We start from the raw sequence: 14446 nt of genomic DNA, 5'->3' as shown, positions 1-14446 counted from the left end.
AAAAGCTTTATGAAAGCCAGATGTTTACCAAGCTTAATCTTTCTATAGTCAGGTGTCTGGACATTAAAAAGCAGGCTGAGTTTTTTCCCGTCTCTGGGGGCTTAGCAATTGATGCCATTTTTTAAATTTTTTTTAATGTTTTTATTTATTTTTGAGAGACAGAGAGAGACAGCGTGAGCAGGGGAGGGGCAGAGAGAGAGGGAGATATAGAATATGAAGCAGGCTCCAGGCTCTGAGCTGTCAGCACAAAGCCCAACGCGGGGCTCGAACCCACGAACAGTGAGATCATGACCTGAGCCAAGGTCGGATGCTTTACCAACTGAGCCACCCAGGCACCCCAATATCATTTTTAAAAGCTTGACATTCTTGGGGCACTTGGGTGGCTCAGTCAGTTGAGCATCCGACTTCAGCTCGGGTCATGATCTCACCATTCATGGATTCAAACCCAGAGTCAGGCTCTGTGCTAACAGCTCAGAGCCTGGAGCCAGCTTTAGATTCTCTAACTCCCTCTGTCTCTGTCCCTCCCCTGCTTGTGCTCTGTCACTTTCTGTCTCTCAAAAATGAATAAATGTTTTAAAAAATTATTTTCAAGGCTTGGCATTCTTTAGTGGAAAGATTAATTGTGATTTTTAAAAATTTGTTTAAAAACCCGTTGAGGAACTTCTAAAACGTACTGTAGAGCAAAGGAAGCAAAGCTCAGGGAACTATACATAATCTGACTCTGTTTTTATGAAACAATGACAAATTAAACCTTCGTTAAATGCACACACATATATACATACATAAATATAGTATGTGATTACATGCTACATGTATATTCATGTATAAATGTACATCCATATGTAAAATTGACTTCTATTTGGAAGTATGAAAATCAACCTTTATAAAGATTATAAAAAATCTTCTTGGGGCATCTGGGTGGTTCAGTTGGTTAAACTTCAGCCAGGTCATGATCTCATAGTTCATGAGTTCGAGCCCTGTATCAGACTTTGTGCTGACACCTCAGAGTTTGAAGTCCGCTTTGGATTCTGTGACTCCCTCTCTTTCTGCCCCTCCTCTGCTCATGCTATGTCTCTCTCTGTCTCTCAAAAAATAAATTTTTTAAAAAATTTTAAATCTTCTTATAATTGTAATTATATTGATGTTTATATTGTGTAGAATAACTCATTTAATAAAATAGTACTTTGATTTTATTTTATTTTTTTTAGTACTTTGATTTTACAACAAAAAATATATATATAAATATACATATGTATATATGTATATACATATAATCATATGCCATATTTTTATATATGTATATATGTATGTGTATTTAGTCAGGAGGCAATTTGCATATATATAATTTGTTAAGATTAATCTCTGTGTATATGCATATATACACACACACACACACACACACATATATATATGAATGGAGAAAGCTATGACTTCATATACACTGTTTGTTAAAGCATGGCCAGCAGTGATGAGTGGTATGCCGTGAATGTGGAGGAAGGATGTATATATCCATTAATGTAAAATTACATACATTTCTTTATGCTAAATGCTAAAAAGAAATGCTAAAGTGTGTTGACTGAGAGAAGAAAAGAAAATCTTATTAATTATGATTTTAAAACGATGAAAATTTTCCTTGTGCATCACAGTGATTGAACAGTAATTCTAGAGCTAGGGCATCTCAGCAGGGAAGTATTTTTTACACCCACCTACACTGAGAACTGTCACAGTGGGGGCAGCACAGCAAGAATGAAATCGCTCCCAGACACTTCAAGTCAAAAAGCTACAAGACCGTGTCTTCTACATTTTGTGTACTTGCCTGCCAGAGAATTCTCCTCTGCTTCTCCTCACAGAGAAGTCCCCCAGATTCACAGAGAAGCTGGTCCTTAGGAGATGAATGGCAATTTCATGTATTTGCTTTCCTTGTTTTGATAGAAACAGGTTTTTTCTCTTTCCTGTCTGCATATCTCATGATTCCTGTCTCCTCAAACACATGCGGGTTTCCATTCCCAATGTTAAACAGTGTCCACATGTTTTACAGCAGCCGGCGCAGCAGAGAAGCGCTCCCGACATCTCCTTCACCATCGATGCGAATAAGCAACAGAGGCAGCTGATTGCAGAGCTAGAAAACAAGAACAGGTAAGGCTTTTTAGACATGCTGGCTTTTTTGACCAGGGTGTGTGTTCCCCGGAAACTTATAGTTATGCTTTAAAATATCCAGGTTTTTCAGCTGTATGCATATTTAAGAGATACCATCTTTAGTCAGTGACGTTGGCTCCTGAGAAGCTCATCTTTAGATTTTAGATCTTCAGAAGCTTCACGAGGAAACATACATACAGTTCTGAGATGCCAGTGCAATTAATGTTTTCTCTCCGGCCAGTATCATTTCGCTTTTACTGACACGCTTGTTTTTGTTGAAAGTTTCTTTATGGTGAGAAAAAGAGAGAGAGTGGGAGAGGAGGGTGGGGTGAGAGACGGGAGAGAGAATACCCAGCAGCCCCAACTCGGGACTTGATCTCACCAACTGTGAGATCATGACCTGAGCCAAAATCAAGATAGGACACTTAACCTATTGAGCCACACCCAGGCACCCCAACAGGCTTGTTTTTGTTAAGGACTGTCTCATTCAGAAGGGCCCTCCTGAGGGCCACCCAGAGACAAATAGAAGGTTTTTCTAAAAAGGGCATTTGGGGGACGCCTGGTGGCTCAGTAGGTTAGGGTCCAACTCTTGGTTTCAGCTCAGGTCATGATCTCACAATTTGTGAGTTCAAGGCCCCTGTTGGACTCTGCACTGGCAGCATCAAGCCTGCTTCAGATCCTCTCTCTCCCTCTCTCTCTCTGCCCCTACCCTGCTTGTGCTCTTTCTCTTTCTTTCTCTCTCTCTCTAAGTAAATAAACTTAAATAAATAAATAAATAAATAAATAAATAAATAAGGCATTTGGTCTGACACCGCTGTCCCCCAGTTGTTCGAGCCAAACACCTCCACGCCAAGACCCTCACCAGGCCTTTCTTTATTCTACACAGACTCATTCACAGCCAACCCCCATAACATTTCCCAAACTGTCCACTCCGTTTCCACCATTACCACCAACCCAATCTGTCACTGTATAAAACACAAGTCCTATCATGTTTTCTGTTCAAAACCCTCTGATGGGTTTCTATCACACTTGGACTAAAACCCACCCTTCTTACCATGGTCTGTAAGGTCTAACCTGCCTACCTTCCCAGTCTCTGCAAATCCTGCTCAATGTGCTCCTGCTTATTTCTTTCTTTATAGCCTATGTACTCATTGTTCTCTCAGCTTGGAGAGCTTCATTACGGTCTCTGCATGGGCGGGCCCTTCTCATCATTCAGGTCTTACCTCACAAGTCCTCCTATCTAATCTTTCCCACTACCTCCTACACCAGGAACCACTCTCTATTACAGCTCCTGGTATGCGTGTGAGACATCATTATCTGCAATCATTGTCTCTATGTGTCTGTTTCCTTGCATATTGTCTGTCTTCCCTGACTGAAATGGAAGTTCTTTGAGAACAGAGGCCCCCAAAGGGCCGCTGGGTTCCAGGCCCATGGCTAGGATGTTGTAGAAGCTCAGTAAATATATATTGAGGGAGAAAAATAATTAATAGCAGAGTTAGATCTCAAACTCAATGCTGAGTAGGGCCAACATGGAAGCAATGTGTGCATTCTATATCTCTTAGAAGAGCACCAAACTCTTAACACTGAATCCCATTCTTTTTTTTTTTAATGTTTATTTCTTTTTGAGAGAGAGTGAGAAACAGAGCATGAGAGGGGGAGGGGCAGAGAGAGAGCGAGGGAGTCACAGAATCCGAAGCAGGCTCAGGCTCTGAGCCATCAGCACAGAGCCTGACATGGGGCTTGAATTCATCAGCCATGAGATTATGACCTGAGCCGAATCAGATGCTTAACTGACAGAGCCACCCAGGCGCCCCCACTGAATCCCATTCTCAAACACTGATGTCACTTCTGAGGTCAAACTCGATACCGGAGGAGGTCATGATCCTTGATTCATGCCTATAGAGTTTGACCTGAGAATTTGGGGATAAATGGTCAAAGTGTTTCTTACAGTTCTATAGACAGAAACGAAAAGGAAGGCACAGACTTGGTTGGCACATTTTCATGTTCTTAGAAAGAAAAAAAGACTACAGTGAAAACTCCCAAGCCCACAAATCTCTTATCTTGGCTGCAGGGTCTGCCTGCTCTCCTACCTCTCCAAAGCACTTTATTTTCCCTTCCAATCCTCTGCTTCCACTCAGCCTGAGGAGAAATCAGGACCTCCTGATTGGAAATACCCCAGGGATATTGGCGACCGTGCAGGATTCCAGAATCAGCTAGAAGCACCATGAATGTCCCAATGGCCCCCGCTGTGCTATTCTGTCACTCTTACTTGTTTCCAAGATGTTTCTGGATGTTGCCCTCTCTGAATACATGTGTGTAGGACCAGAGAGAGAGAAAAAAAAAGGAATGAGAAGAGAAGGCAAAAAGAGAAGTTCGGATGTCTTTTAGTCCTTTCATGGCCCACAGAGTTCCCCATACCAGGCCTGAAGAGCATCTAGTCCATCCCGAATTCAGTTCTCTAAACCAGTGGCCTCATGCCCTCCCAGGACCCCAGACCCACATCCCAGAAGTTTATCCAGGTCACATTCATGCACTGTAGGAATTCGCCCTAGGGATCTCATGGTCTCCAATGTGACCATGAACCGGCTAATCAGATCTCTGAACTTCAAGGGAGTATAGAGTTCTTCACTTCACTCCATGACTTCCCTAAGTGATTTATGGACTTTTCAGCCATGATTGTTAGAAGATAATGTCTCCTCATAGGACAGCTGGAAGAACTAATTGGGATTGGTATTAGGAGCAGCAGTATTCTTTACATTATGTGGCATAAGTCACAGCCTGCGTAGGCTAGACCTGTCAGAGCAAACACCAAAGACAGAGGGAGTCTTTGGAGCTAACCAGCCTGGGTTCAAATCACCTCTGCCACCTACTTGTTATTGAACTTGGGCAAGTCTTTTAACTGGCCAGTGCTTTGATTTCCTTATTCATGAAACAGATACTAACAGGACCTATATATAATTTTTAAGAGGATTCAATAAAAGAAAATTAAAGAAGAGAGCATAGTTCCTGGGGAGAGACTAAGAACTCAGGACTACTCTTTACAAATCTTACCATTATTTTTCTAATCAGAGCTGCTTCTCTCTTTTCCTTCCTTAAGCTAAATGCTGTATCGTGGTTCTGTCTTTGGAACTGACAAGGAGAACGAGTGGGAGTCATAGACTATCAGGAGTTAGTCCTGGAGGAGAACTTCAAAGTCTCAGCTTTACTGATTTTCAGACTGAGCCCTGTGGGACCTGGGGGCTCTGTAGGGGTGTCTGAAGAAGGGGGAGAAGGGCTTGCAGCACAGGGCACCCCCTTTTCTTTCACCAGAGCAGACGCCCTTTTAGCCCTTTGATGTATTGAGTTTCCATAGAAAATTTAAAGTTTGCCACCAGGGAGCACCGAAGGGGGACAGAAAAAAGTGGAAAATCCCTGAATTATGGTTCAACTTTCTCCTATACCCATGAGAGTGGTAGTAACTGATAATGACCTTCTTAATTCTGGTGTGTTTATGAAGCAGCAGTTGTAAATCAGCCTTTCAGATGGAAAGCCATCGCCCTTGCTTGCCAAGTTCACCTAATTCCTTAGTGCTTTGTTCTTATTGTCTGTCTCTTGTGCGTTTTGCTAGATGGAAAACTGACCCCTCCCCCAAGAATACTTGACTTGTAACCTTGCTTAATGGCTTCGAACTCACTTAGGGATAATTTGCCTTGCATAGATCACCTATCCTTTATGGGCAGCCTAATATTCACCTCAGTGCAGGGCAGCCCAGGCTCCAACATCAATAATAGACGCACGCATCTCACCCCTGACAGGGGTCACACCAGTAGTGCTCTTATGTCACACACTCAATTACAGTGAATCCTTTTAAAAGCACTTTCCTTCCAAGACTACCCTCATTGAGATCCATTGTTGAGACTGAAAATGGTAAGAAAAAGAAAAAAAAAATTGCATAACTGGGGGCTTCTCAGATAAATTCAAGGAGAGGAATTTCATTCCTGGTGAGAGAATGGGGTTATTTAGTTTTGTGAAATGAGCACCATTTATCCTGCAACTCTTTTCCCTCCAAGCAACTCTTACCTGGTAGCTACAATGACTTGATGATGTCAGGCTGTGATCAGAAATAATCAGAAGATACATTTTTGCTCCTAAGCAGCGCACTTTTCAAAGTTGAACACGTTACCACAGCATTATATTACTTACCAGTGAGATTATGAAGTCCTTGGTGAGAACACTCAGCTTGAAGGCTCCAAAAACAGTGCAGCTTGAATGTGCTGGTGCCGAAGTCAGCCTTCCGTTGCCTATAGCGCCTGTCTAGCTACCACTGACCCCTCCCTCGCAAACACTGTTGGCTAGTGAGTCTTGCTTCTGCGCCCAAACACAGGGTGACCACGCCCCTCAGATGTCTGCATCCCTGATAGCCCGGAAGTTAACTGACCCTGGTTTCTTACCTTCTTCCTCTCTCCCAAGAGAAATCTTACAGGAGATCCAGAGACTGCGGCTAGAGCACGAACAAGCTTCTCAGCCCACTCCAGAGAAGGCACAGCAAAACCCCACTCTGCTGGCAGAACTCCGGCTCCTCAGGTAAGAGAGGAGCCCACGGCCTCTTGGGAAATGCAAGTGACTGGGCCCTTCCAGAAGTGTAACACCCTCTCGCCAGAAAACAGTCCTTAGCCCCCATAGCTGCTGACATGCTTGCTGTTTCTTTTTCTTTTTTTAATGTTTTAATGTTTATTTATTTTTGAGAGAGAGAGAGGAGGGGAAACACAGAATTGGAAGCAAGCAGGCTCCAGGCTTTGAGCTGTCAGCACAGAGCCCGATGCGGGGCTCGAACTCACAAACCACGAGATCATGACCTGAGCCGAAGTCAGACACTTAACTTACTGAACCACCCAGGTGCCCCTGTTTCTTTTATAATGCACAGGCCTATTCATTGAGATCTGGGGGGCTTAAGGAGATGCTTAGTATATTTTATTCTTTCATTTGACACAGGGAAGGGGAAAACAGTGTTCTTTACAAACAAAATCTCACTGGAAAACATTTGAACTCAACTCTTTCTAGTTATTTGCACTATCAACAGTGTGTTTATGAAACAAGTGATCAACAAAACAAACACAGAAATGGTTAAATAAACATCACAGGCTTTTACATTGAAAATTTTACCTGTAACCCATAAAAAAAGGAGTCTGATTTTCTCTAAATCTTGGTCCATAATAACTTTACATGTAGACCTTAAAAAATAGACTTCATACCTTCTTGTTCTGCTAATGAATTAAAACACCTGGTGTTGTCTAGTGTGGCATCATGAGATTTGAGTTTGAAAGGTCATCTGGTTCCACCCTTGAATTTCACCACACTTTTCAGACTCAGAAAGGTAGAGAATAGCGGAGGACTGTTCTCTGGGCTCATGTGCGAAAGGATGGAGGGGCTGTGGCAACCAGCAAACAGCTCTGAAATAAATTCATAGACATTGCTTCACAGAAATGTCATATTTCACAAGGCATTTCTGGTTGTTAGCAAGTATGATATTCTTTCCATCTTCTAGTTTCAGTGCCAAGTACATTTCAGGTATATCTTAACTCTGAGGCACACTTTTTAGAGCAAGTACAGATACCTCTTCTCAGAAACCCTTGTCATCATCAGAGTGCCATTAACTTCATCCATACGAAATGACTAAATGAAGCAGGCTGTTTGGCTTTTACCAAGTCCCTATTGATTGTACTCATGGATGTTTCTGGGGGTTCCATCCCAGCCCTGCTTTTCAGGCACATGCATGGCAAGGCATCACAGCACATCTGCCCAGCTGCAGACCCTGCCTGCTCTCAGTGAGGCCCCATTCTCCCTCCCTGCAGGCCTGTGCACCTGGCTAGACAGCAGAGCCACCAAAGGCACGAGTTACGGAAAGATCTTTGGAACCAGCCACCTGTGGGGGCTGCTTGATGGGAAGGGATCATGTCATTTTTTCAAATGCCAAAATAACTTAGTGGAAGAAACAGAAATCCTTCCTCTTCAAACCATATAATCTCTGGTCCTTCCTTCAGGAAGATGTATTCGAAGTCCTTGCATGTTTTCCTACACGTCACCCAGGTGGGATGAAAATGGATAGAAGGAAAAGGTGACATTCCATATCATCATCCTCAAAGGCATATAAAAGTAAATGCCGGCTTGAAAGAAAATTTGTCTAATAGGATTATGTAAGCCCTCCCAGCTCACAAACTGTGAGTCAGACTTACACGGAAATATAACTGAATAAACCAATTTGGAAATAGAGTAATCATTCATCTCCACATCTAGGTACCTTGTCCCCACCTGAAATGTTCTTTATGCCTCTTCCATTGATTGTCCCATTCTCTATTGGAGGGATGATGACTAGGAGTAAACATTTTCATCAGATCACCCATTAGTATTTGCTTTCAAAAGTATTTGGTTCCATTTTGATGATACAGTCTGGGAAGGCATCTTGATGGGCCTGGGTCACTGATGATAGTTTGCCAACTGAGATTTCTTCCCTCCTTGACATTGCTTTCTTGGAATAGACTGATAATTCTAACCACCCTCCTGGCCCTGACTTGTGGGCATTCCCGTAGGCCCAGCTGAGCCCAAACCCACGCCAAAGAGTCTGGCTCTGTGAAAAACTTTAGTGTTTTGGGCACTCACCTAGGAGCCCACACCTGAAGCCAGAGGCCTGAGATACCTAAATCCCAACTGATTTGCTTGCCTGCCACCATATTCTATACATTTCTTCTACCTGAGGAAGAAGGGATCCCCTCCCTTAAAGGGTATTTCTCTAGATCCTTATAAGCCACTGATTCTCTGCTAAGTACTTCCGCAATTTGGGGATTTCACAGATACCCTGACATCCCAAGTCAAGAAACGTGCTTTGAGTATTCTTTTATCCTTTAGTCATTTCAGACTCCATAACAATGGCCTCTTGCACAGTTACTCTGGTCTTTGTTCACACTGAAGGGTGGCCACGTGTAGCAGCCACAGGAACTCTTTGGACAGAGATCTTCTCCTTCCATTTCAACCTGCTGGTGCCTCTTATTGAGAAACGAATAGGAGAAATTTCTTTCAGCTGGGAAACAGGCGAGGGGAGACAGGAGCAGAGCTCAGCTTTCAGTGCAATCCATTTTTATCTTAAGAGCATTATGACCTCTCTAAATAATCACATTTCCCTTTTTACATTAGCCACAAAAAAAGCTGAAAGCCAAGTTAGCAACCCAGATCTGGCAACTGAATGGGGTTATATGATGGGCATTTCTGTGTACTAATCTGATGCTTCCCATGCACTAAATTCTATGATACACTGTCCCAGGTAATTGCTGTAACAAACCCAGGAGATGGACACTATTATTGTACTCTTTTTATGGGTATGGAAACAGATTCCCAGAAGTTAAATAATTTGCCCAAGATCCCACATAATGAGTAGCACATGTGGATTCCATCTCCTTTTCTTGGGTTTTAATTCTCTCCTGCCAGACTGTTACTGCTCACTTAATTGATTCTGGCCTCTAATGCATCTACGCTGCTATCAGATTTATCATCCCGCATTTTATTATTCATTTAGTTCATCTAGCAAATATTTCTAAAATGCAGTATAACCACAACTGAGTTGAAAAAGATACTGTCCTGGTCTCACAGAATGTGTGGCCCAGTAGGAAAATGACATTAACCAAATAAGCGCACAAATAAGAATATAATTGTAAACTGAGATAAGTGCTATGAGGAATCTTACTTTAAATCGAAACATAATAATCCAATCTGCCCTTCACTGGTCAGAGAAGGTTACCACGAAGAAGGATTGGTTGAGTTGAAGGATGAAGGATGAATGGGAACGGGGATTAAGGGTGGCAGAGGGTCTAGAACAGCCGAGGAAGAGTCTCCTGGAAGACAGAGGCCATATGTTCAAAGACCAGATGGCGGGAGAGAATCTGGCACTTTTTTTAGGAACTGAAAGGTCTATAGACATAGAATGCAGCAAATGCAAGGGCGGATGGTAAAAGATGGCACTGAAGACGTAGGTGAGGGTGGACCATGACGCTGTGTGGCCTTACAGACTATCTTGAGGATGTTGCTGTGAATCCTACAACCGGAAGTCATCGAAGGGGGATGGCCGCATGTCCAGCCACCACAGTGGATTGGAATGTAAAGTCAGACTCACATGATTCAGAGATTTTACTTCATCATTGAGCTCTACTAGTAGCTTCAAGAATACAGAGGCACAGATGAAGCACAGAAAGGTCTGGAACATACCATATAGTTCCTGACGTCTTTCCTTTCTACATTGGGTGGAGTTTTGGAGGGAGGTTTTGCAAGGTTATCTAGCAAGCCTTCCTTCAGTTTTTACCACGATATGGAACTGAACATCTTTTACAGTGTTAGCACGTGCTGCAATTTGTTCATATTTTTATTATACAATTGCCATCATTGTTTTGAACTTGTTTCTCCTCCTCTTTCACTCAAGGACAAAAACCGTATCCTACTCATTATTTTATTTACAGTGTCTTAAAACAAAAGTGCCAAATGGATGTTTGTGTCTTGAATGGACAAGCTGCAAAACCATTAAGAGATAGCTAAAGAACTGTGTTTGCAAAACAATACCATCTTCTAGGATGAAGAAAACATTTATTAAAACTGCGAAGCAACTAACTTCACACTACAAATCCTTGTCAAGGAGGAAAAAAAGTATAATTTCCATATCTATACCTTGCCCAAAAAAAAGCATTTTATTTATACCCCCAAAATTGCATTCTTTTCAATGTATATAAAATAATTCTTCAAGAAAACTTGCTAATATAAGGTGACGTTTCTTGTTCTGTTAATTAAAACTGAAAGTGTAATCTCTGATGTAAATTGGTGGTTTCCAGAGTTGAATTTAATAGACCAGCTTAATTTTTAAATTATTTTTGGGAAACAACATAAAGTTGTGTACTTTTTGTTTTACCATATAATATTTTTTTAAGTTTATTTTGAGAGAGAGAGCAGGGGAGGGGCAGAGAGAGGGAGAGAGAGAATCCCAAGCAGGCTCAGCATTGTCAGCATGGACCCCGATGCAGGGCTCCAACTCACGGACTGTGAGATTATGACCTGAGCTGAAATCAAGAGTTGGAGGCTCAACCAACTAGTCATCCAGGTGCCCTTATGAGGATATATTTTTTAAATTACCACCATCTCATATCACAACAGTTTCATGAATGACAGTATATTCTTTAACTTCGTATTTTGAAAAAAATTTAAGCCTGCAAAAGGGTTGTAAGAAAATCACAATGAATGTCCTTCTATACATCACCTAGAGATAACATTTTACCTCACCCTTCTCTGTCTCCCTACATATGTTTATATATATATATATATGTATGTGTGTGTGTATATATATATATATATATATATAACTGCATATACATTTTTGATGAGTCATTTGAGAGTAAGTTACAGACCTCATACCCCTTACCACTAAGTATTTCTGTGTATATTTCCTATGTTAAAACGTATTCTCTTACATAACCATGGCACCATTATCAAATACAGGAAAGTTAATATTGATATTATTATCTAATATACAATCTATGTTAAAGATTTGCCTATTGTCCCAACATTGTTTTAAGACACATACAAGAGAAAGTAGGTTTTAAAACACATACAAGAGGCGCCTGGGGGGCTCAGTCAGTTAAGTGTCCAACATCGGCTCAAGTCATAAACTCAGGCTGGTTAGTTCGAGCCCCATGTTGGCCTCTGTGCTGACAGCTCAGAGCCTGGAGCTTGCTTCAGATTCTGTGTCTCACTCTCTCTCCTCACCTCCCTCTCCATCTCTCTCTCTCTCTCAAATATAAATAAACATTAACATATATCTATATATATATAAATTATTTTTAAAAACACATGCAAAATTAGAAATTATCAGGCAGAATCTCAAAATATAAGGCATTCCTTTACAGAGGTATACATTTAGCTCTGTGAAAATAAAATCACTACTTAGTCCTTGTTATTTTGTTCCCACTTGGAACTGTGGAAGCTACACCACAAATTTCTTAATCAGACCCACATTTGGTAGCCACTTACAGAGATTAAGTAAAGACATTATTAAATGAAATTCTTTTAATTGAATTTAATCAATGCATGAAAGAGTGGGTATCATGTTTTAAAAGATTACTACTTATAAGAAAACTGATCAAACAAGTTTTTTTATTGTTGATTAATTCTAAATTAATACCAGTTAACTTTTTCACATAGTTTTTAGATGCCTTTCTTAGTATTTCTTACCTACAATATTAGAATTTACTGCAGCCCTCTTTGTAAAATGCTCCTATGACCAAAAGTCCAAAACTTACAAAACAGTATCTAGAAGAGAACCAGAAATACATCAGAAACATTATCTATCCTTCTGCCAACCCCTACCAAAAATATATTTGGGACAGCATGTGCAGACAAGGTCAACGATAAAGCAGCTAGTGGATTTGTCATTGAAGAGTATTTTTGAATGGAGCAAGGCTTTCAAAATTAGAATGTTGCACCCCAGGAAGACAAAGACTAAAATAAGATACCATTAAAGTCTATAAAATCATGATGTTTCTATTCTTCGGGATTCAGAAAAGAGGCAACTGTAAAGAAAAAGGAAGGAATGTTCTGGGAGTAAGTAAGCCTTGAATGGCAATTAAAGCCAAAAACAAATTCATTCAAAAAGAATAGAGATACGTTTATAAATTTTAAATTCATAATTCATTAGAGAAAGCCCGAATCAAAGCAAATTCGAAATGTTTCATTTATATCCATAACCTGTCCTCCCCCAGAATATCTTTCAATTGGCTGAGTCATTGACCTAAGTCAGTGTGACATTTTTATACTGTCAGTTTTTCATTTCATAGTCTCTGCTATCGCTCCACGTAATCTTGTGCCTTTGCCATTGAGACTAGGAACATCCATTCATACAGTAACACATGGCTAAAGTATTCACACGTTTTTAAAATATTAGTTTCAATATCTCAAACTCAAACAGAAGCCTTGGAGGCATGGGGAAAAATTGTATATATTATTCACTAATGATCACGAATCATAGACTTGAAAGTCACTTGAAAAGTATACATATACATCAGAATACAAACCATTAATATTCTTCTCCATACAGTTTCATTTCTTTTCCCGCTTTCAAAGATATTCTTGGTACCTCTTAGTGTCAATATAAACGATGCAGTATAGATTGTCCTTTGTGGTTTCCATTCTTGCTGACAATTTAATAGAAGTTCTGCAAAACAAACAAAATTAAACAAACACAAATCTTATAGGCTGTTTTCAGTTGGAACAATTCTGTAGGAACTCCTATAAAGTCAAACACAAACCAGAAAACTTCAATTGACTATAAAAACTCTGTACTATTACATACTAAGAATGGAAGAAATGAAAAATAAACTTTTAAAACCCAATTTCCAAATATTACGGTAATCAGTATGCCCTTTGAGATTTACAAAAGGATCCTTGGGTTTTGAAGATCTGTGGGACTGATCTTTTTCAGTGATAGTTTGGTTTTTGTTTATTGTCTTAAGGGAGCCCAATGGCACAGAACAGGGCCCAGGACATACTAAGCATTCAGAAAAGATTTCGTTAACTGGTTAATTCGGGGGAGGAGGGGGAGTATATCCAAGAGGATTTTAATTCATTCATGTTTTAGTACAACTTCTAACAAATGTACACTTCAAGCTAAAATTGTTTATTCATTTGACATTTCCCTGCCTGGAAACCACATCAGAGATCCAGAGATGCCCTTTTTCTGGTTGTCTACTAGTGTCACAAGACTGGGAAGTGTGATCAGCTCGGTGGGCTGAATGCTGTTCTGATGACGACTACTTCTTTCTTAGACAGCGCAAGGATGAGCTGGAACAGAGAATGTCTGCTCTCCAGGAGAGCCGGAGAGAGCTAATGGTCCAGTTAGAAGGTCTCATGAAGCTACTAAAGGTAAGACATTGCAAATAAATATTTCCTAGACCTGTGACGATGGCATTTGAAAAAATCGTTCACACATAATGTGTAGTGGTTTCTCCAATTACTGTATGTGATTTTCCCCAAAGTACGGCTTCAGTCCCAGATGTAGGATCTTTTCTTAGATATGTCCAATGATAGCAGCCAATTATAGGGCTCATTCTTAGCCATTTCCTGGAACCAGACTACTGGGGACCTTCATAGGACAACTTTTGGCTTATTTCTAGTTCCTATGTCCTTGAAATGAATAAAACTGGATTTATTTCGGAATACTGTACATTTAATAGCTTCAGAAGTTCTGAATAAAGTGAGCAGAAGTTAATGTCCGATTCAGAAAATGAAGATATAGCCATGAAATAAC

At 40.6% G+C, this 14446-nt stretch overlaps 1 protein-coding gene across 21 annotated transcripts in view; it reads left to right on the top strand.

The window, feature by feature from the left end:
• The window catches only part of DTNA (dystrobrevin alpha), a 255612-nt gene that overhangs the window by 215521 nt on the left and 25645 nt on the right, over positions 1–14446 (top strand). For 19 of the 21 annotated variants that reach the window (XM_029921418.1, XM_029921412.1, XM_029921415.1 and 16 more), the window contains 3 exons: positions 2039–2136; positions 6586–6699; positions 13965–14061. In XM_029921418.1, coding sequence (XP_029777278.1) covers positions 2039–2136; positions 6586–6699; positions 13965–14061 — 309 coding nt within the window. The remainder of the gene's footprint in view (positions 1–2038; positions 2137–6585; positions 6700–13964; positions 14062–14446) is intronic. The other 2 variants (XM_029921410.1, XM_029921422.1) reach the window with 1 other exon arrangement.

Source organism: Suricata suricatta, chromosome 14 (assembly GCF_006229205.1).
Source record: "Suricata suricatta isolate VVHF042 chromosome 14, meerkat_22Aug2017_6uvM2_HiC, whole genome shotgun sequence".
In the NCBI taxonomy this organism is placed as follows: Eukaryota; Metazoa; Chordata; class Mammalia; order Carnivora; family Herpestidae; genus Suricata; species Suricata suricatta.
The sequence above is the reverse complement of the archived record's forward strand: the minus strand, read 5'-3'. Positions and strand labels throughout refer to the sequence as shown.